The sequence below is a fragment of the Gorilla gorilla genome, chromosome X, assembly GCF_029281585.2.
Source record: "Gorilla gorilla gorilla isolate KB3781 chromosome X, NHGRI_mGorGor1-v2.1_pri, whole genome shotgun sequence".
In the NCBI taxonomy this organism is placed as follows: domain Eukaryota; kingdom Metazoa; phylum Chordata; class Mammalia; order Primates; family Hominidae; genus Gorilla; species Gorilla gorilla.
The window spans coordinates 104,934,693-104,958,655 of record NC_073247.2 but is presented as its reverse complement, the minus strand read 5'-3'; the positions used below and the strand labels follow the sequence as shown (position 1 = coordinate 104,958,655).

Sequence of the window (23,963 nt, the reverse complement as noted above, 5' to 3'; positions counted from 1 at the left end):
CAGTTGTCTGGGCCCGAAGTGCCAGTTCCTTTGCAGTGTTCAGCCACTGTGTTGATCCTCCACAGGGGCCCACCATGCGCTGCTCTGGCGAGGCATTCCACTGGGACAATTGCCTACCTGGGAGCGCTCTCACAATCCACATCGCTCAAGCTGGCTGAAGTCCCCCACAGGGATTATCCATGGGGCAGGCCTAAGCCGCCTAAGGGGCTGCCTTGACCATCCTTTAATCACCTTGCTTCCTGGTCAGGGAACCAAGAAATGTAGCAGGACAAGCTGCAGACAAAACCCCTCAGACACTGAGTTAAAGAAGGAAGGGTTTTATTCAGCTGGGAGCTTTGGCAAGACTCACATCTCCAACAACTGAGCTCCCCGAGTGAGCAATTCCTGTCCCTTTTAAGGGCTCACAACCCTAAGGGGGTCCACGTGAAAGGATCATGATCGATTGAGCAAGCAGGGGGTATGTGACTGGGGGCTGCATGCACTGGTAATTAGAATCGAACAGAACAGGACAGAGATTTTCACAGTGCTTTTCTATACAATGTCTGTAATCTATAGATGACATAACCAATTATGTCAGGAGTCGATCTTTAACTACCAGGCCCAGGGTGTGGTGCCGGGCTGTCTGCTTGTGGATTTCATTTCTGCCTTTTAGTTTTCACTTCTTCTTTCTTTGGAGGCAGAAATTGGGCATAAGACAATATGAGGGGTGGTCTCCTCCCTTATTCAGGCTTCTGCTGAGAAGTCTGCTGTTAGTCTGGTAGGTTTTCCTCTATAAGTCACTTGATGCTTTTTTCTTACAACTCTTAGAATTCTTTCCTTCATGTTGAGTTTAGAAGGCCTAATGACTATGAGCTTTGGTGATGATCTTTTTGTGATGAATTTCCCAGGAATTCTTTGAGCTTCTTGTATTGGGATATCTAAATCTCTATCAAGGTCAGGGAAGTTTCCCTCAATTATTCCATCAAATAAGTTTCCCAAATGTTTAAACTTCTATTCTCCCTCAAGAACATCAATTATTCTTAGGTTTGGCCATTTTACATAATCCCATATATCCTGGAGACTTTGTTTATTTCATTTGATCCTTTCATATTTATATTTGTCTGATTGTGTTAATTCAAAAGCCTTGCCTTCGAGTTCTGAAATTCTTTCTTCTACTTGTTCTACTCTGTTGTTGAAACTTTCCATTACATTTTGTAGTTCCCCAAGTATGCCTTTCATTTTCAGGAATTCTGATGGGTTTTTCTTTATCTATCTCTCTAGAAAGATTTTTATTCATATCCTGAATTATTTCATTATATTTCTTTATGTTTATGTTAATTTGCACCTTTCTCTGGTATCTCCTTGAGTAGCTTAGAAATCTACCTTCTGAATTCTTTATCAAGTATTTCAAATATTTCATCTTAGTTTGTGTGCATTGCTGGAGGGCTAGTATGATCTTTTGGAGGCATTATGGAATCCTGTTTTGTCATATTACCAGAATTTCTTTTCTGGCTCCTTGTCATTTGTGTAGACTATATCTTCTAATTGATCTTGAATTTATTTTTTATTGACTGTATTTCTTTTTTTAATTTATTTTTTCCTTTAAGTATGTTACTTAATGTTTATAGTTTACTACAGCCTAATTTGGTTCCTGGTGCTTTTATGGATGAAGGCTCTGTATGAGTTCCTTGGTTTTTGTATGATGGCTTTCTCAGATGCTGGTTGTAGTAGCAATGTACTCAGTGTGTGAGCAAGTTCATTGTCTTCTATGGTGTTGGAATGGCAAAGGTCTCTTGAAGCATATCTCATTCCCTGAAGGTGTGCACTGTTTTATGTATTTAATTTTCCTCCAGTATTTTATTTACCAAGTTAATTGTTCAGGCTTCAGGCTAGTAGGGGAGGTATCCCTGGGTAAGAAACAGTTATAGCTAAAAACAGTGGGTAAATGAAATACCTACTGGTGGTAAGAAGTACCAGCCTTGATTAAGGTGGCTGGGAGAGTTCTCAATTAGACACAGTGAAGTTTTATCAGGAGGAACGGTGGGAGCTACCTCAGCACCTGTGCCAGGGCAGCAGGAAACCTGTCCACCTCTCAGACTCACTCCTGTCTCAGTGTTCTGGCTATTAAAATCAGAGAGACATCTATTTTTTTTTTTTTTTTTTTGAGACAGAGTCTCACTCTGTCACCCAGGCTGGAGTGCAGCGGTACAGTCTTGGCTCACTGCAAACTCCACCTCTCAGGTTCAAGCAATTCTCCTGCTTCAGCCTCCCAAGTAGCTGGGACTACAGGTGCCTGCCACCACACCTGGCTAATTTTTGTATTTTCAGTAGAGACAGGGTTTCCCCATGTTGGCCAGGCTGGTCTCGAACTTCTGACCTCGTGATCCACCCGCCTCAGCCTCCCAAAGTGTTGGGATTACAGGCATGAGCCACCATGCCCAGCCTAAGACATCTATTTCATTTGTAGGAATGTTGATGTTCCAAGTAGAGAGTTATGACTCTGTCCCTCATGCAAGCCTGAACCTGGGGGGTGCTCCTCCTGTGGGGATGCAGTCACCCTGAAATATTCCACAGAAGCTGTCTATAAGTGCACCCATGCTGAGCTCCTGTGAGAGAAACCCCAGGTGTGTCTGCAGAGGTGGACTAGGGGAGAAATGAGTACCCTTCTCCAAGAACCTTCACAAGTACCAAATCCGCCTGACCCTTAGGGTAGAGCTGCACACTTGCCCTGCTGAGCCCAGCACTGCAATTGTGTCTCTGCTGATAGAAACTTTCCACCAGCAGAAAGATATGGGACTTAAGGTCTGCCATCAGATTTCTTTGTTCCATGAGGTGTTCCCTTGATGTGGTGCTCTCCCCATTTCCCTAAAAGTAGGAGTTCCTGAGAGCCAGACTACAGTGATCACTATTGCTCTTCTGGGTCTAACCATCCAGTGGAGCTGCCACACTCCATGCTGGTGCTGTGGAATGTCTGCTAGGGATCCAGTAATATGACCTCTCCTCAAGTTTTCCTAGTGGTGAGTATCTGCACCAGCTCTGATGGGGGCAGCAAAGGAATGACATAGACTCTGTGAGATTTCTTGGTTATAGATCACCTTAGTGTTCTGGTTTTCTTGAATGCTCTTTGTAATATTAGTGAACTGATTACGTGGACAGACTCAGGACCTCCTGGTTAGCCAGGATGTTGCAGGCAATGCTGATGGCTGAAGTCACTCACTGGTTTTCTCCTTTCTGGGTGCAGCGTTATTCTACCTAGAGATGGTGTAATAGTCTGCGTCAGTTGGCCTCTAGCCAGGAGGTTGCTTTTGCAAAAGAACACTAGCTGTGGTAGTAGCAGTGGGATTTGAGCTTGCCCTATGTTGCCCAGGGGTGTTATGCTGGTTTCTCAGGTGATGAGTGGGGCCATAAAGCTCCCAAAACATTCTTCACTTTGTGTTAAGCTACCAGGGCAGGTAAAGGGGCACAGCCAGGTGGAGGCTGGGTCAGGCAGGTTTGTACTCTGATTCTCCATGTACAGGGCAAGCTGTTGCCCCTGTGGATGTAGGGGGGAAGTTCTCAGGTCAATCAGGTAATGTTCCAGAGGGAAGTATAACTGCCTCTGCTGCACAGAAGAGTTCACACAAGGAGTAGGGAGTAGCAGGCAGCAGTAAGCCTCACTCAGATCCCACACAATTGACAAGGCAGATCTCACACCTACAGAGCACCACTAGCAGCACTGACCTACGTTCTAGGCAGCCTGTGCTCAGAACTCAAATCTGCCCCAGGCCATAAGCTTTCCATGCAGAAATAACTACTGCAGCATTCAGACTATGCCCCACTCCATCTGCCCACAAGGCTGGGTGCCTGACTCCTGCATTTGTGGCTTCAGTGCACTTCCCATTTGCCCCCTTTGTTCTGGCCAAGGGGTTTCATCCCAATTTGATGTTATATCATGAAATTCAGTTGGGAGCTTCTTTAAACCTGTGACCACTGGCTGAGCTAGTTGTCTGACTTCCCCAAGGCATGTAATAAGGAATGACGTCCCTTAGTCTGTGCTGAAGATGAGGACTACCTGCAAGGCACTTCCCACTGCTGCTTCTACTTTTGTATTTCTCCCTGCTTCCTAAATAAGTTCTAACTCTAGGTAGGGTTAAGGCCTTCCCCTGTGGCCTTGATTTTCAGGTTCCCCAAAGGGGATGTGTATTCTGGAGGCAGTCTCTCCCCCTCTCACACTATGGAGATTTGTAGTTTTTTACCCGTCTCATGGTGTAGGCTGCAGCCTACCACTTCTTTCAAAGGGTCTGTGGATTCTGTCAGTTTCCCTGTTAATTTCCTGTGTTGCTCCACGGAAAAAAAGTTGACAGTGTAAAGTTCCACACACTATTCTGTCCTTCAATGTGAGAGAGGCATGTTAACACTGACTCCAATCCACCATCTTGGAAAAAAACACCTTTTTAAAAATTATTTTAAAGTGCTCTGTTATGGGCTGAATTGTCTACCTCCAAATTTCATACGTTAAAGCCCCAATCCTCAATGTGACTGTATTTGGAAATAAGGTCTTTAAAAAGGTAATTATGGATAAATTAGGTAACAAAGGTAGGGCCTTAATCCCATAGAATTGGTGTACTTATTTTTTTATCCTTAATTGCTATATATTAGTTATGCATATTTATGGGGTACATGTGATATTTTAATACCTGTATACAATATGTAATGATCAAATCAAGGTAACTGGGATATCCGTTAACTGAAACATTTATCTTTTCTTTGTGTTGGTGTGTCCAGAATTTGTGGGTTCTTGGTCTCACTGACTTCAAGAATGAAGCCGCAGACCCTCGTGGTGAGTGTTACAGTTCTTAAAGTCGGTGCGTCCGGAGTTTGTTCCTTCTGATGTTCAGATGTGTTCGGAGTTTCTTCCTTCTGGTGGGTTTGTGGTCTCGCTGGCTCAGGAGTAAAGCTGCAGACCTTCACGGTGAATGTTACAGCTCTTAAGGCAGCGTGTCTGGAGTTGTTCGATCCTCCCGGTGGGTTCGTGGTCTCGCTGGCTTCAGGAGTGAAGCTGCAGACCTTCACGGTTAGTGCTACAGCTCATAAAGGCAGCGTGGACCCAAAGAATGAGCAGTAGCAAGATTTATTGCAAAGAGCAAAACAACAAAGCTTCCACAGTGTGGAAAGGGACCCAAGCGGGTTGCCACTGCTGGCTCAGGCAGCCTGCTTTTATTCTCTTATCTGGCCCCACCCACATCCTGCTGATTGGTCCATTTTACAGAGAGCCGATTGCTCTGTTTTACAGAGAGCTGATTGGTCCGTTTTGATAGGGTGCTGACTGGTGCATTTACAATCCCTGAGCTAGACACCAAAGTTCTCCACCTCCCCACTAGATTAGCTAGGTACAGAGTGCCAATTGGTGCATCCACAAACCCTGAGCTAGACACAGGTTGCTGATTGGTGTGTTTACAAACCTTGAGCTAGATACATGGTGCTGATTGGTGTATTTACAATCCCCTAGCTAGACACAAAGGTTCTCCAAGTCCCCACCAGACTCAGGAGCCTAGCTGGCTTCACCCAGTGGATCCCACACTGGGGCCGCAGGTGGAGCTGCCTGCCAGTCCTGCGCTGTGCTCCCGCACTCCTCAGCCCTTGGGCGGTTGACTGGACCAGGTTCCGTGGAGCAGGGGTGGCACTTGTTGGGGAGGCTCTGGCTGCGCAGGAGCCCACAGCGGGGGGCGCAGGGTGGAGGCTCAGGCATAGTGGGCTGCAGGTCCCAAGCCCTGCTCCGTGGGGAGGCAGCTAAGGCCCAGCAAGAAATCAAATGCAGCGCCAGTGGGCCTACACTGCTGGGGGACCTGGTGCACCCTCTGCAGCTGCTGGCCCGGGTGTTAAGCCCCTCACTGCCCAGGACCAGCAGGGCTGGCCGGCTGCTCCGAGTGTGGGGCCCGCTAACCCCACGCCCACCCAGAACTCTAACTGGCCCGCAAGCGCCACGCCCATCCCCGGTTCCCACCGGTGCCTCTCCCTCCACACCTCCCCGCAGGCTGAGGGAGCCGGCTCGGGCCTCGGCCATCCCAGGACGGGGCTCCCACAGTGCAGCAGTGGGCTGAAGGACTCCTCAAGCGCGGCCAGAGTGGGCACCAAGGCCGAGGAGGCGCCAACAGCGAGCAAGGGCTGCGAGGGCTGCGAGGGCTGCCAGCATGCTGTCACCTCTCATTGGGAACGTTACAATTCTTCTCTTCTAGCTATTTTGAAATATACAATGAATTATTGTTAACTATAATTTTCCTACTGTACTGTTGATACTATAACTTATTAGTTTTATCTAACTGTATGTTCATATCCGCTAACCAACTGGTGTACATATAAGAAGAAGAGACACCAGGGGCATGCATGCACAGAGAAAATGCCATGTGAGTACAGCAAGAAGGCAGTCATCTGCAAGATCAGGGGAAAGGTATCAGGAGAAACAAAACTAGCCGACACCTTGATCTTGGATTTCTAGCCTCCAGAACTATGAGAAAATAAATTTCTGTTGTGTAAGCCACCTAGTTTGTGTTATTTTATTTTCGTAGCTCTAGCAAACTAATACATACATAATGATTCTTGCCAAGAATTCAAATACTTGTTCATGTGCAAGCTCGACTTTCTACTGTTTTAATTCTTTTTTATTTATCCATTGTTTAACTTTCAACCGTTCTAAGTCACCATGTTTTACAAATACAGTACTCTTGTCTATGAACTATAGGAGCCTTTTTCTCTTAATAATTATATATTAATATTATTATTAATAAAATCATTAATAAAATAAAATAATTAATTAAATTAATAAAATTTAATTTTATTAAATTTTAAAATAAAATTAATTAAATACAATTAATAAAATTTTATAAATAAAATTTATAAAATAAAATAAAATTATCATTTATTATTTAACATTAATAAAATAAAATAAAATAATTAATAAAATAAAATCATTATTTTACACATAGCTATTTTAGCTAATAGGCAGAGTTATCCTCACAATACTTATTAAAGTTATAGATGTTTGATCTTTTTACCTTATTTTATAGAATGCTTTCTCTTTTAATGGATTTTACGTTATTTGTTCTCTGTTTCAGTGTTGTAATACTTCTGCTGTTGTAAATCATTATTCTATTATAATACCACAGGTAGTTTATACTACATTGGGCAATCTTTGAGAGGTCACTTACTTATTTACTGCCCATTACCAAAGATGAGAAAATCAGTGCACATAAACTTTCTCGATCTCTTGATTTTAATGGGCTCATTTAAAAATTTGTACTTCTATTGATTATCATTAAATAATTATGGTTATTATTTGATATATCAGGTTTGAATTTTGTCCCCAGTTAATGGATGGCAAATAATATTTCTTTTTTTTTTTGAGATGGAGTCTCACATAGTTGCCAGGGCTGGAGTGCAGTGGCACAATCTCGGCTCACTGCAATTTCCGCCTGCTGAGTTCAAGCGACTCTCCTGCCCCAGCCTCCCGAGTAGCTGGAATTACAGGCACCCGCCACCATGCTTGGCTAATTTTTTGTATTTTTAGTGGAGATGGGGTTTCACTATGTTGGCCAGGCTGGTCTTGAACTCCTGAACTTGTGATCCACCTGCCTTGGCCTCCTAAAGTGCTGGGATTATAGGCATGAGCCACCCCACCTGGCCGACAAATAATATTTAACTTTTACATTAATTTTTAAATTATTTGTTGACTATTCATGTGATTGAACATTTTTCATGCTCATTGGCTATTTTTATATAATCTATAAAGTTCCAATAACTTAATAGATTGGTTTTCTATTACTTATTAATTTATAGGAATTTTATATATTACAGGCATGAGTATTTGTTAGATATGCTTCAAATATTATCTCCACATCTTTTTTTGGCATTTAATTTTTTATATACATTTTATATATTATCTTTTAATTTTGACTGTGTGATAAAGATCTGATAAAGATTACCTCCTCTAAATTATGAAAATATTACTTTATACTTTGATTTTTTATTCATATATACAGACATTCAGTCAACTTATAATTAACACATATGTATATTGTGAAAGACTACCTATTTTCATTTCTTTTATCATCTATATATCTGATTATCTCAACTTATTTATTGCATATGTCACCACTTTTTTTATTTGAAATGTTTTTCCATAACTTAAATTTACATATATAGAAATGTCTATTCCAAATTTCTCTATCAGTTGATCTGCATTTTTATTATGCACTAGTATTATACAGCTTTACTAAAACTTTATACAGTATTTTGATAACTATTAGGGCATATACCTTTCATTTTGTTTCTTTACAATAATTTTCTTGTCTGTTCTCATGCATTCTCTTCTCCATTAATGCATGACTCTAGAATAAGTTTGCTAAATACTATTAAAATACTTTGTATGAATTGTTTAGATTGAAAACAAATTAAATTTATAGATCAATTTTGGTGAAAATTCACATATTTATAACATTGAGTACTGATAAATGTAGGTTTTTCCTCCCTATATTAGGTGTGTTTCATGCCCTTAGTAAAGTTTAAAATGTCTTTATAAAGGTCACGTACATGCCTTCTTAGGTTTATACTTAGGTAGTTTCATGGTTTTCATAACAATTATAAATCAATTTTTATTTTCTATTTTGTTTCACAATTGGGCATTGCCAATGTACAGACCTGTAAATTTCTGCATGTTGATCTTAAATTCACATCCTTCTACCAAATTTTATTAAATAAATAGTTTTTCAGTTGAATTCCTTAAATTTTCTAAGTAGATGATCAGATCACATGTAAATATTTACATTGTTTCTTTTTGTCATATTTTTACATGTTAAAAAATATTCGTATTAGATTGTCTTGGGTCTGCAATACAATGCTCAATAGTAAATGTGATAGTGTCCATTCTTGTCTTACTTTCAACTTTAGTAAAATTGCTTCCAATGATTCCTTGTCATATGATATAATTCATGTAGTGTTTAAAACAGTGCCTAGCACGTAATAAGTTTTCAATAAATGTTAGTGACTACATTAAGTTTCAAGAACATTAACACATCCTGATTGATTGTACCTTTAATAGGAAATATTTTTTTGGATCTTATTAACTCAATTATTTTCTCCTACATTATTTGGGGACTTTGTTATCTTTTTTCAGTTTACTGAGGTAGACACTTATTTATTTTTATTCTTTATATTTTTCTAATTAAGTCACACTCTGAAATATACTGTAGCTCTCACTATGGTCAGGCCCCCAAATTTTAACATGAAGCTTTTTCACTGACTGTAATTTTCAAGTAGTTTATAATCTCATATATAAATTTTGAACCCAAGAGTTACTTAGATTAGTATCTAAGATAACATATTCTCCTAGTTGTTCTACCTCACTGGCCATTCCTTCTCTCACCCCATTATTGGTTCCTTCTAATCTCCAAGACCTATAACCATCTATTTTCTATCTACACTTCTATTCAGTCCATAGCTTAAAATGCCATCTATTCATTGACTGATCTCAAAATATATACTGCTAGCCTGGTTCTCACTCTTGAACTCAAGACTTGTATATTCAACTATACCATTATTTTCTTGACATTTCTACCTGGATGTTTCTGGGCGTATCAAATCTAATATGACCTAAAACAACTTCTGATAGTTTCACCAGATTACACTTGTCCCTAAATCATTCTTACCTGAGTAAATTACAAATTCATCACTGTAAGTTGCTCATGCTTAGAATCATTTTTATTCCTCTTTCCTCATACTGCTCATCCAATCTATCAACAAATCATACTGCCTCAACCTTAAAAATATATCTGCAATCTTATCACTTCCATTGTACACCCTGTTCTATGTCAACATCACCTCTTGCCTGGATCATCACAATAGCCTGTAACAACTTTGCCTACTTCCCACTTGTAGAGTACAGTGATCTCGATACAGCTGTCGAAAGAATTTTTCAGAAATGTAAATCAGATCATGTTACTCCTCTATTCAAACTCTTCCGATGACTTCCCATCTGGTGCAGAACAAAATGCAAAATCCTTACAATCTGAAAGTTTCTGCCCTTCATGATGCCTGCTTTCTCCTACCTTTCTGACTTCATCCACTACCCTCTATCAGAATCAATCTGCTCCAACCCCTCTGGCCTTCTCAATTTTCCTTGACTGCAATAAGCACACTCACTCGCATTTGCAGGTATTTACTCTAGCTTTTTCTTCTTCTGAGAATGTTCTTTTACCCAGATAGTTACATTACCCTCTGTCTCATTTTCCAGTCATCTTTTCTGGGAGGTCTTCTCCCACCTAATTTAAAATCGTATACTCAGCCGGGCATGGTGGCTCACGCCTGTAACCCGAGCACTTTGGGAGGCCCAGGCGGGTGGATCATGTGAGGTCAGGAGTTCAAGACCAGCCTGGCCAACATGGCAAAACCCCCTCTCTACTAAAAATAGAAATATTAGCCGGGCATGGTGGTGGGCACCTGTAATCCCAGCTACTTGGGAGGCTAAGGCAGAGAGAATTGCTTAAAACCCAGGAGGCGGAGGTTGCAGTGAGCTGAGATAGTGCCACTGCACTCCAGCCTGTGTGATAGAGCGAGACTCCGTCTCAAAAAAAAAAAAAAAAAAAAAATTGTATACTCACCTCCTCTCACACACACTTGGCTGAAACTCCCTATCCTTCTCAGCTTTGCCCTTCTCCATAACACTTAATCATTATTTTACACATGATATATTTAACTTGTTGAGACTTGTATTGTCTCTCTCCCTTCAATAGAATAGAAACTCAATAAAGGCGTATCTTTTTACGTTTTTTGTTTACTGCTATTTTCTTAATATCTAGAAGACTTCATGATGTGTTAATGCTCATAAATATTCATGCAATGAAGGAAAGAGTATTATTTTTAAAATTTCCAAATAGATAATTGGGAAGGGGTGCTATTTAACTGCTACTGATTTTCACTTTTATTTTATTGTACTATTGCAGAATTTATTCCATTTTGTTATGGCCCTTTGCATGCAAAGTTTTGTTGTGACCTTTTACATTTAAAAACTTAATCCTGTGTTTAAATAATTTCATGCAAACATGTACTGCTGTTATGTTCTTTTTATTAATGTTTCTTGGTACATAATAAACATATAATGATCATTTTTATCTGAACAATAAGATGGTTATTCACATCAATATCACACTTTGCTTTTGAAACCTTTTCTCTGTCATCCTATTCTCCCACACAGCCACACCAGTCAACTTTATGTTAAAACAGCCTTTTCTGTCTTTCATGTCTGTTAATCTTTCTTCTAATCACCTTTGTGTTTCTTTTCCTCTGGATCCTAGGAATCTTAATGTCATGGATTCCATTTTGTACAGTTTTATTTCTGTGCCTTGATTCTTCAAAATATGTTCAAATTTTTATTATGGGATAATTTTTCCCTTTGTTGTATCTTAGCTATGACTACTTCCTTTGTATCTTAATCTATTTTTAATTTTTCCTCTCATTTTTATATATTTGAAGTTTATGTTCCTTGCCTCAAAAGTTCAAAGTGATCTTTGTCTAACTGTGATTCTGTTTTCTCATACAAATCTTTCAGAATATGTTCTTCATTCAATTTCTCCTGCAATACTTTTCCTTCCAAAAAGTTGCAGGTTTTATTTGTCCTATTTTGTTTTCATTTGTATTTGAATAGAATAGTTCTATCCATCTTTGCTTCCCTAAGAATTTTGATGATTTCCAGTTGATCTCCTTCCTGTTTATCTGGAGACCATCAAATACTTAACGCTGGAGGGCAGAGATGATGGCTTCTATTGTCTGCTTAGTCAATCAGTTTTCTGGAGTAGAAGAAGGTAGCTGGCAAGATCTAAGTCTTAGTTATCTGAAATCAGAACATTATCTTGTGCTTTCTTTCTAAGCTTATGAAAATATTCACATCTAGAACCAGCTTCATTTTTTTTAAGTATATATTTTCCCACTGGAATAATTCTTGGCTTTAATTTTTAATCTTCCCTTTTAGGTAAGCTGCCTAAGTTGTTAAAAAGTTGGGTTGGATATAGTTACATTAATTTGTAAACACTTTGTTTTCTTTGGCTAGGTGTACTTTCCTCATAAACTTGCCTTTCATTTACTGACATTTATCTTCACCATGAAAATGTCTCTGATGAAACTCTATTGTTTCTCTCATACCTTTTTTTCCCAGTCCATTATTTTACTTTAGTGATTGCCACCTCATTTTAGTCTATAATCCTTTTACATGCATGTCATAAAACACTAAAAAATGCAATACATGGTTTTACTTTCTTTGGTAGCACTACTTCTGTAGCACTGGAGTGCTATTGCTTTGTTTTTTGAGGAAGGAATTTGTGGGAAGAATCTGTACTTCCAACTCTTCCCTCTAAATAGAACAATATTAATGTGTCTGTGTTTTTTTCACCAGAATTTCTTCCACTTACTTTCCACAAAACGTTCCCACTATTTTGAAAATGACAGCTGTTTTTAAGTTCCCAGGGACTCATTGCAACTTGATGTAAACTATATTACATTTGGCAAATATTGCTTCCAGCTTATGTTATTGAGTTCGGAATGATCCTTAGTCTCACTGCTGACAACATTCCTTATATTTATAACTTATGTAGTTGGTGTGGTGGTTTAAAATGGATGTTTACACATTTTTTGATATAATTTCCTTCAAAAAAGTAATTTCCCTTTCCTTGATTGTGGGCTGCATTTAGTGACCCACTTCTAACAAATAGAATTAAGTAGAAGTGATAACATATAACTTCTGAGACTAGGTCATAAAAGGTATTGTGGCTTCCTCCTTTCCCTCTCTTGAGGGAGAGAATAGCTGACATGTGAGAACACTCAAGCAGCTTCATGGAGAGGCAAGAAATGAAGCCTTATTCCAATGACCAGCACTAACTTGCCAAGGTAGAATAAATCACCTTGGAAAGTATAATCTGTAGCCTTCATCAGCCTTTAGGTGAAAACAGCCTGGTCCGTATCTTGACTGCAACTTCTGGGGAGACATGGAGCCATCACCACTCAGCTAAGCTGTTTGAAACTTCCATAACCACAGAAACTGTGACATAATCAATATCTGTTGTTTTAAATAACTAATTTATAAGGTAATTTGTTACATAAAAATAAATAACTAATGGAGTCAATGTCTAGATGGATGATTGGTGACCTGCATAAAGCCCCTATTTTATTGAAAGTCATGATAAATATTTTAAGTGAGAAAACGTGGTTAACAAATGATATAATATGTTATGATAACACTGCCAACAAGTATTAACACTACTATTACTCTTATTATTAAATTTATTGCCACCACCACCTCTACTACTATAGGCATATGTATATTTGTTTGTGTGTATTTATATGTTCATAAGAATGCACCAAAATGGTAACAATGAGTATTTCCAGGTTGATGGGATAATGAATGTCTTCTTTTTTTCCTCTTTGCTCTTCTGCATGTCCCCTATATTTTCTATAATCATGTATTTATTCAACTAATATATTTTGAGCAACTATTATGTTTTAGGCACTGGAAATATGTTTTTCTGGAACATAGAAAAACATTTTCTAGATGTTGGAAATACAGCTGTGACATAAATAGATAATTTCAAGCCCACATTTACTTAGACATATGAATACCATGTGTATTATTTCATAAGATAATAAGTGCTAAGAAAAAAATAAATGTGGGAAGGAGAATGGAGAGTGGTGTTGCTATTTTAAAAATGTTGGACAGAAAAGACTTACTTGGGAAGGCAGTAATTCAAAAATACAAGAGAAGATGTGCAGAAAAGCCATGAAGATTTCTTGGGCAACAGCATTCCAGGCAACTAAAAGATGTTTGAGTTGGATGCGTACCTAACATGGTCAATGGATAGTTGGGAGGCCTATGTGGCTGTAACAAATTGAGTGAGGATTAGAGTAGTAGAGGATGAGGTCAGAGATGTTAATATGTGCCAAATCACACTGTACAATCTGGGTCAGTAAATATTTATTACTTTTACTATTAAAAAGAAACACTATGAAAAATTAAAAAGAAATGATTAATACAAAAATCCTAAAACTCTTGAGAAAAGCATTGTACAGAATATAAATGTTTTCATCCAGTGAAATGAGATCGCCAAAATTATTATAAAGGACTTTTGTCAAGTGCGATATCACAAAGTTGAGGAAATGTAAGAAACATTATCAAATTATATTGGATCAAATTATTTCATTATATTAATATGGTTTTCTCATCTATTTGCTATTTTAATACAAATTAAATCTAAATTAAAAGCTAAGATTAGTCTCCAGCACTCAGACTGGATTTTTCAATACATTAATAATAAACAATGTCTCCATCTATAAAAACCTTATCTCTAACCCCTTCATTAAAAAATCCAATTTTCAAAATAAAAGCAATTGTTTCCATTTTTAAAAACTCTTGCTGATCCAAGAGAATATTCCCAATTTTAGCTTGAATTAATTTTACCCACAGAGATAGTAAAGACTGAGAGCTAGAAATTAAAACAAACATTTCTACTCGGAAAAACTATTAATAAATTTTAAATTGTGAGGATAACTCAGAACATTATCCTGAAAAAGTGCAAAAGTTTATCAGTTGCCTAAATGAAATGACCATCATTCAGTAAGGGTTACAATATGTCCTAGATTAGTGAACCAGTGTAGAAGCTTTTCTCTCTTTCGTTTAGCTTTCTTTACATTTGTTTATAGGGAAAAAGGAGAGAGATGGGGCAATGGCAAGAGGCATTTGGAGAATTCTCATAAAAAATACACACTTTGCCTCATAAAACTATAAACAGAACTACCATATGATCAAACAATTCTGCTGCTGAGTACGTACCTTAAAGAAAGAAAATCAGTGTATTAAAAATATATTTGCACTCCCATTTTTATTCATAATCACCAAGACGTGGAATCAACCTGTTTCCATAAATGGATAAATAGATAAGCAAATTGTGTTATATACACAATGAAATATTATTCAGCCTTTAGAAAGAAGGAAATCCTGTCATTAGCAACAACATGGATGGAACTGGAGGTCGTTATGGTCAGTAAAATAAGTCAGGCCTAGAAAGCCAAATATTGCACGCTCTCACTATTAAGACCTAAAAAGGGGACCTCATAGAGATAGAGAGTAGAATGATGGTTACCAGAAGCTGGAAAGAGAAAGGGGCAGGAGGAAATGAAGTGAAGTTGGTTAATGGGTACAAAAATACAGTTAGACAGAAAGAATAAGTTCTGATATTCAACAGTACCACAGGAAACTTATAGTTAACAATAATGTATTGTATATTTCAAAATAGCTGGAAGACAAGAATTGTAATGTTTCCAACACAAAGAAAAGATAAATGTTTGAGGTGATGGATATCCCAATTACCCTGACTGATATTACACATTTATACAGCCACCAAATATCACAAACCCCAAGAATATATATATCTTTGATATATCAATATAAAAATATGAAAAAATACACACTGACTTCAGAAATAGACATTGAATAAAGGGCACACTCTTGACAAGAATTGTGTATATTTAGATAATATGTATATTTACCCTTTGCTCTGTCCTAAGCCTATGAAAAAAAGTAGATTAATAAGAAAACATAACCTTTGACTTTTTTCTTTGTGACATCCCTTATTCCTGCATGTACACAGCTTATTACTGTTGAATAAAATCTTACAATCCTGAAGACCGATACGTCTATAAATTCATGGTCTCCACCTTCATCAGTGTCTTCCAAGTCTGCTGACAGTCCTTTTGCTCACCCTTGATCAGCTCCCATTCACATTCTTCTCAGCAAGTATGTGCAAATCAGTGCAAACTCTCTATCCCTTACTCACGGTATTTAAGTTCTGTTGAATTCAATGTGTGCTTAGCACTTACTATATGTCAGTCAATGTGTTAGACCCTGAAGATACAACGACAAATGTGATGGCCCAACCCTCAGCAATCCTATGATTAGTGGTGATCAAACTTTTTGGTCTTAAGAATTCTTTACACTCTTAGAAATTATTGAGAATTCCAAAATTATTTTTGTTTATCTGCATTGTATCTATTAATATTTGCCACATTCAAAGTTAAAACTGAGAAATTTTTACAATGCTAATTTATTGATTTATTTTAAATGTCAATAATAAGCCCACTACATATTGACATTGTTAACATATATTTTCTTAAAAATTGTGATATTTTTATAAAAACAGATGAGAGAGTAGAACTATTTTACCTCTTTGAAAATTTATTTAATATCTATCTTAATAAAAATAGGAAGTGGATTGTCATAACTACTTCATTCAATCTATTGTGATATGTTATTTGATTGACATATATGAAAACATTTAAGTCTCACACAGGTACATTGTTAAAAAGGGAGGATCTTGTAAACCTTCTAAAATTATTTTAGGGACTCCTAGGGTCTTTGAATCACATTTCAAAAACCTGTGGTTTAGGGAGTGAGATATTTTCATAAATTATTTCAATGTGCTGTGCCCAATGCAATTATCGATACATACACAGATTGCTGTTGGAGCACTTCTGTTCTTACCTCATCAATAAAATCTAGGCAACCACATGCGAACCATTACACCACCACCTGGGCTATGCTCTCCGGCTGCCGCTGCCACCACCCCGCCCTCACCTTCGCCTCCCCCTCCGCCTCCGCCTGCGGTGCACATTAAAGATCCAAAGTCATGACTGACTCCAAGTATTTCACAACCAATAAAAAAGCAGAAATATTTGAACTAAAAGCTGAACTCAATAATGAAAAGAAAGAAAAGAGAAAGGAGGCTGTGAAGAAAGTGATTGCTGTTATTACCGTGGGGAAGGATGTTAGTTCTGTCTTTCCAGACATAGTGAACTGTATGCAGACTGACAATCTGAAACTAAAGAAGCTTGTGTATCTCTACTTGATGAACTATGCCAAGAGTCAGCCAGACATGGCCATCATAGCTGTAAATAGCTTTGTGAAGGACTGTGAAGATCCTAATCTTTTGATTCAAGCCTTGGCAGTCAGAACCATGGGGTGCCTCTGGGTAGACAAAATTACAGAATATCTCTCTGAGCCCCTTCTCAAGTGCTTAGAGGATGAGGATCCCTATGTTCGGAAAACAGCAGCAGTATGCGTGGCAAAACTCCATGATATCAACGCCCAAATGGTGGAAGATCAGGGATTTTTGGATTATCTATGGGGTCTCATAGCAGATTCAAATCCAATGGTGGTGGCTAATGCTGTAGCAGCATTATCTGAAATCAGTGAGTCTCACCCAAACAGCAACTTACTCAATCTGAACACACAGAACATTAATAAGCTGCGGACAGCCCTGAATAAGTGCACTGAAGGGGCCAGATTTTCATGCTGGACTGCCTGTCTAATTACAACCCTAAAAATGATCGGAAGGCTCAGAGCATCTGTGAGCGGGTAACTCCCCAGCTATCCCATGCCAACTCAGCAGTGGTGCTTTCAGCGGTAAAAGTACTAATGAAGTTTCTAGAATTGTTACCTAAGGATTCTGACTACTATAATATGCTGCTGAAGAAGTTAGCCCCTCCACTTGTCACTTTGATGTCTGGGGAGTCAGAAGTGCAGTATGCCTCCCTGAGGAATATCAACTTAATTGTCCAGAAAAGGCCTGAAATCTTGAAGCAGGAAATCAAAGTCTTCTTTGTGAAGTACAATGATCCCATCTATGTTAAACTAGAGAAGTTGGACATCAGGATTTATTTGGCATCACAAGCCAACATTGCTCAGGTTCTGGCAGAACTGAAGGAATATGCCACAGGGGTGAATGTTGACTTTGTTCGAAAAGCTGTGTGGGCCACTGGACGGTGTGCCATCAAGGTGGAGCAATCTGCAGAGCACTGTGTAAGCACATTGCTTGATCTAATCAAGACCAAAGTGAATTATGTGGTCCAAGAAGTGATTGCTGTCATCAGGGACATCTTCCGCAAATACTCCAACAAGTATGAAAGTATCATTGCCACTCTATGTGAGAACTTAGACTCGCTGGATGAGCCAGATGCTCGATCGGCTATGATTTGGATTGTGGGAGAATAAGCTGAAAGAATTGACAATGCAGATGAGTTACTAGAAAGCTTCCTGGAGGGTTTTCATGATGAAAACACCCAAGAGCAGCTCACTCTGCTTACTGCCATAATGAAGCTGTTTCTCAAGAAACCACCAAAACACAAGAGCTAGTCCAGCAGATGTTGACTTTGGCAACACAGGATTCTGATAATCCTGACCTTCGAGAACGGGGCTATACTTATTGGGCTCTTCTCTCAGCTGACCCTGTCACGGCTAAAGAAGTAGTCTTGTCTGAGAAGCCACTGATCTCTCAGGAGACGGAACTTATTGAGCCAACTGCGTTGGAGGAGCTAATCTGCCACATTGGTTCTTTGGCCTCTGTGTATCATAAGCCTTCCAATGCTTTTGTGGAAGGAAGTCATGGAATCCATCGTAAACACTTGCCAATTCATCATGGGAGCACTGACGCAGGTGACAGCCCTGTTGGCACCACCACCGCAACGAACCTGGAACAGCCCCAGGTTATACCCTCTCAAGGTGATCTTCTGGGGAGTCTTTTAAACCTTGACCTCAGTCTCCCAGTCAATGTGCCACAGGTGTCCTCCATGCAGATGGGAGCAGTGGATCTCCTAGGAGGAGGACTAGATAGTCTGGTGGGACAATCCTTCATCCCATCATCGGTGCCTGCAACCTTTGCTCCTTCACCTACACCTGCTGTGGTCAGAAGTGGACTGAATGACCTGTTTGAACTCTCCACAGGGATAGGCATGGCACCCGGTGGTTATGTGGCTCCTAAGGCTGTCTGGCTACCTGCAGTAAAGGCTAAAGGCTTGGAGATTTCAGGAACATTTACTCACCGTCAAGGGCACATCTATATGGAAATGAACTTCACCAATAAAGCTCTGCAGCATAGGATGGATTTTGGAATCCAGTTTAACTTGTGTCATCCCCAGCACTCCTCTGGCCATCCATACACCACTGATGCCAAACCAGAGCATTGATGTCTCCCTGTCTCTCAACACCTTGGGCCCAGTCATGAAGATGGAACCTCTGAATAACCTGCAGGTGGCTGTGAAAAACAATATCGATGTCTTCTACTTCAGCTGCCTCAGCCCACTCAATGTGCTTTTTGTAGAAGGTGGCAAAATGGAGCACCAGGTCTTCCTTGCAACATGGAAGAATATTCCCAATGAAAATGAACTTCAGTTTCAGATTAAGGAATGTCATTTAAATGCTGACACTGTCTCCAGCGAGTTGCAAAACAATAATGTTTATACCATTGCCAAGAGGAATGTGGAAGGGCGGGACATTCTGTACCAATCCCTGAAGCTCACTAATGGCATTTGGATTTTGGCCGAGCTACGTGTGCAGCCAGGAAACCCCAATTATACACTGTCACGGAAGTGTAGAGCTCCTGAAGTCTCTCAATACATCTATCAGGTCCACAACAGCATTTTGAAAAACTAACAAGACTGGTCCAGTACCCTCCAATCATGCTGTGATTGGTGCAAGCCAAGAACCCTTAACTGGAAGAAACTGTATTGCTGTGTAGAGTCTGAACCCAAACACACTGAGGCCACCCAGCAAGGTAGTAACTAGTCTAACCTGTGCTAACATTAAGGCACAACCTGTTGGATAGTTTTAGCTTCTTTTGAACATTTGTAACCACTGCTTCAGTCACCTCCCACCTCTCACCACCTGCTGCTGCTATCTGTCCTTATTTGTGGGCTTCTCCATGCTGTGCCAATGGCTGGCTTTTTCTACACCCTGTTTTGAGTATAGTTTGGTAGTTTGTAATTGAGAGCTCATTTCAAAAGCAGAAAAAGACAACCAATATTAAAGCAAGAAAAAGTGTCATTGAAAAATAATAATAAAAACTTTCTCAACTTTCAAACAGAAACACCTACAAAGGTATCCCTACTCATACTCCCAAAACATCTTATTTCTCCAGTCTCAGAAGATGAGGTGGATTGACTGCTTTTTATTAATTTTTATTTAGTTTTAATTGACAAATAACAACTGTGTTTATATTTATGTGATACAATGTAATCTTTTGCTATATGTATGCATTGCATAATTACTAGATCAAGCTAATTAACATATCCATCACCTCAAATACTTACAGTTGTTTTTTTTTTTTTCTGAGACAGTCTCGCTCTATTTCCTAAGCCAGAGTGCAGTGGTGGGATCATAGCTCACTACAACCTCAAACTCCTGGGCTAAAGAAATCCTCCTGCTTTAGCCTCCAGAGTAGCTAGGACTACAGGTGTATGCCACCATGCCTGGCTTATTTTTAATTTTTTTTTTGTATAAAAGGGGTGTAGCTATGCTGCACAAATGGATCTCAAACTCCTGGCCTGAAGCGATTGAATAATCCTCAAGTGATTGCTCATCAGCCCAAAGCATTAGGATTAAAGGCATGAGTCACTGTATCTGACCCAAATACTTCTAATTTTCTGTGATGATGACAAAAATCCTACTCTGTTAGCAATTTTGAAATATACAATAAACTATTAACTATAGTCACCATTCTGTACAATCGAGTTCTAAAACTTAATCCTCCTCACTAACTGAAACTTTGGACCCTTTGATCAACATCTTGCCATTTTTCACTCTGCAGGCCCAGCCTCTGGTAACCACCATTCTACTCTCTGCTTATATGAGTTCAATTATTTTAGATTCTACATATGAATAGGGTTATGTGCTATTTGTCTTTGTGTGTCTGGCTCATTTCCCTTAGCATGATGTCCCCCAGGTGCATCCATATTGTGGTAAATGACAGAATTTCCTTCTTTTTAAAAGGCTGATTAGTATTCTATTGTGTATATATATCACAATTTAAAAATCCATTAGTTTATTGATGGGCACCTATGTAGTTTCCCTATCTTGGATATCATAAATAATGCTACAATGAACATGGGAGTGCAGATACCTCTTTGATATAATTTCAATTCCTTTGGATATATATACAGTAGTGGGATTGCTGGATCATATGGTAATTCTACTTTTAGTATTTTGAGAAACCTCCATACTGTTTTTCATAGGAGATTAACTAATTTATGCTCCCGTCAACAGTGTATAAGCCTTCCCTTTTCTCCACATCCTTGCCAGCACCGTTATGTTTTGACTTTTTAATAATAGCCATTCTAATAGGTTTAAGATGATATCTCGCTATGGTTCTAATTTACATTTTCCTGACAATTAGTGATGTTGAGTGTTTTTTCATATATCTGTTGGCCATTTGTATGTCTTCTTTTGAGAAATGTCTTTTCAGTTTCTTTGCCCATTTTAAAATCAGTTTATTTGTTCTCTTGCTATTGAGTTGTTTGAATTCCTTATATATTTTGGATATTGATCACTTATCAGATGTATGGTTTGCAAACATCTTCTCCTACTCCACGGACTGTCTCTTCACTCTGTTTCCTTTGTTGTTCAGAGACATTTTAGTTTGATGAAATCCCATTTGTCTATTTTTGCTTTTGTTGTCTATACTTTCACGGTCAAATAAAAAAAAAAAATCGCCCACACCAATGTTGTGGTGCTTTTCTCTTGTATTTTTTTTCTGGTCCTTTTACAGTTTCAGGTTCTGCATTTAAGTTTTTAATTCATTCTGAGTTGACTTCTGTATGTGGTGGTATAGTCTTTTTTCCTCTTTAAAACTAACCTTTTAGGCAGGGCACGGTGGCTCATGCCTGTTTTCCAAGCACTTTGGGAGGCCGAAGCAGGTGGATCACTTGAGGTTGGAGTTCGAGACCAGCCTGGCCAGCATGGTGAAACCCCATTTCTACTAAAAAACACAAAAATTAGCTGGGCATAGTGATGCACACCTGTAGTCCCAGCTACTCGGGAGGCTGAGGCACAAGAATCACTTGAACCGGAGAGGCAGGGTTTGCGATGAGCTGAGATCAAGCCACTGCATTCCAGTCAAGGCAACCAAGCAGGACTCTGTCTCAAAAAAAAAAAATAAATAAACAAACAAACAAACAAACAAACTAACCTTTCAATCTGTATTTTCCTTCTTACTTTACATGTATTTCTTAAATAATCTTATTCCCCTACAAGATTGTTTTTTTTTAGTTATTTATTTTTTAAAATAAATAGCTTTCCTGAAGTATAATTTGCATATTATAAAATTCACTCATTTTAAGGGTGCAAGTGAGTTTAGAGTTGAGTAATCATCACTATAATTCATTTTTAGAGCATTTCCATCACCCCCAAAGAGATGAACTCCCTCTGGCTTTTCACTCACACGTATATCTAATGATTTTTGCAAGCTATGTCTCTGTACTTGAAGCGCTAGATATGGTCTGTTTGCTCCTTCCTCTAGATTCTTCATTTTTTCCTCTTTGCTCTCTGCCCACGGAGTCTAACATATGTGGCTTATACCATCGAATAACGCACACATGCCTTCTGGCTTTTAGTTGGGCCCAACCAATGAGGGAACCCATTAAGAGACTGGATGAAGGAATGAATGCAAGTCAGTGTTCCTCCTTCTCTGTGAAGTCACGTCTTGCCTGTGTTCCTCCACATAAGATGACAGGTACTCACAAAGTGTATTGCTTTAGCAGTTTCCAGCAGGGATTTTCTACCTTTGTCCCTTCAGACCAAGGGCTGGTGATAAAGCCGTTGCTGCTACCTTTGGTTCCAGCATAATTCTTGGTAATGCTCATATGTCCCATCCATACCTTTGTAATTAGTCCCTTTGTAAATAATCCCTTCTTGAACTATCCTAATTTTAATGTGACATCTGTTTCCAGTTGGAAGCCCAGTGGATATGCCTTACTCTCCCTACCACCCCAATTCAAACACAGGACCAATATTGCAACTTATTATTGGAAATCTCAATTTCAGCAGGGGAAAGTGGTGATATCAGGCTCTTGCTGAGGTTCTTCCTATGCTTTACGTTCTTTTCTATTGATAGAATCAGCACTACTCATGTTCCTTTCTGACTGGTCTTTGGTGTTGATTCATGAAACTTCAGCCGATTTTATTTTCTCACTTATTTTATTCAATATTGGGACTTCATTTGTAGATTTATGTGCAAACCGGGTTTTTCTTTTGGGCATTTTATTTCTGAATTTTTCAAAAGTAAATCTCTCTTAGTCAAACATACAAAATACAAATGTAGAAATGTTCATCTTTGTTTTAGGGTGGACACTTCTCTCAGTTGGATACTCTCAGTTGACTTTCTGCTCCCTAAACTGTTAAGATGTTTTGACAATTGCTGTGGTTTCCATTTGTTGATATGAAACAGCATTTTCATCTGACTGACATCACAAAATTGTGCATTTCATTTTCAAAGTATAAGCTCATGTTTACTGCATGCTTCACTTACAGTTTTTAAAAATCAGAATAAAATAGTCTCTGCTAACCAGAGAAGTTGGTGTGCAGAACGTGCTTTATTTTCAATTTGACTGTTTAGAGTAGGGAAGAGATGTAGGAGGGAGTTGGTGGAACTGTCACTATTAGAACCATTACCAGTCACTGCTTTGACTGAAGCAGGAGGGCATTTGATTGACTGCAGAGAGAGTTCAATGATTCATGAGGCATCAAAAAGAGCTATTTTTAAAAGTAATTTTTCGAATAATGCTTAATGAGGGACATAATTGGAAATTGAGAAATCTCAAGTATATTTAAGAGTCTTAATCATATATTAGGTTGTGGTGTTCAAACAAGTTATAAAATGCTAAAAATAAGTGACTTTTAAAATTCATATTTGAATGAAACTAATATAACAATTAGCTATGTAGTTTAAATAATGCAAAATGAGCTACTTTGATTAACGTCAGTAGGAAAGTAGTTTCCATTGAAACCTTTCACGTTATGGCTACTACACTCAATTTTTAAAAACCAACAAAAATTTTTGAGTCCCTGACTTTGAGGCGTGTAAAATATCATGGAAATATCTATTGCACGCCAATTAGGTGGATGGCAAGAGGAACAGTTAGTATAG

General features: G+C 38.7%; 1 protein-coding gene across 1 annotated transcript; it reads left to right on the top strand.

Annotated features, from left to right (window-relative positions):
• Positions 1 to 16,632: 16,632 nt before the first annotated feature.
• On the top strand, positions 16,633 to 19,534 carry LOC101146197 (AP-2 complex subunit beta-like). Its single transcript, XM_055375964.2, is given in 4 exon segments — positions 16,633 to 17,322; positions 17,325 to 18,161; positions 18,164 to 18,950; positions 18,952 to 19,534. Coding segments are annotated over 4 exon segments (2,796 nt in total). The 5' UTR covers positions 16,633 to 16,676; the 3' UTR covers positions 19,478 to 19,534.
• Positions 19,535 to 23,963: the final 4,429 nt, after the last annotated feature.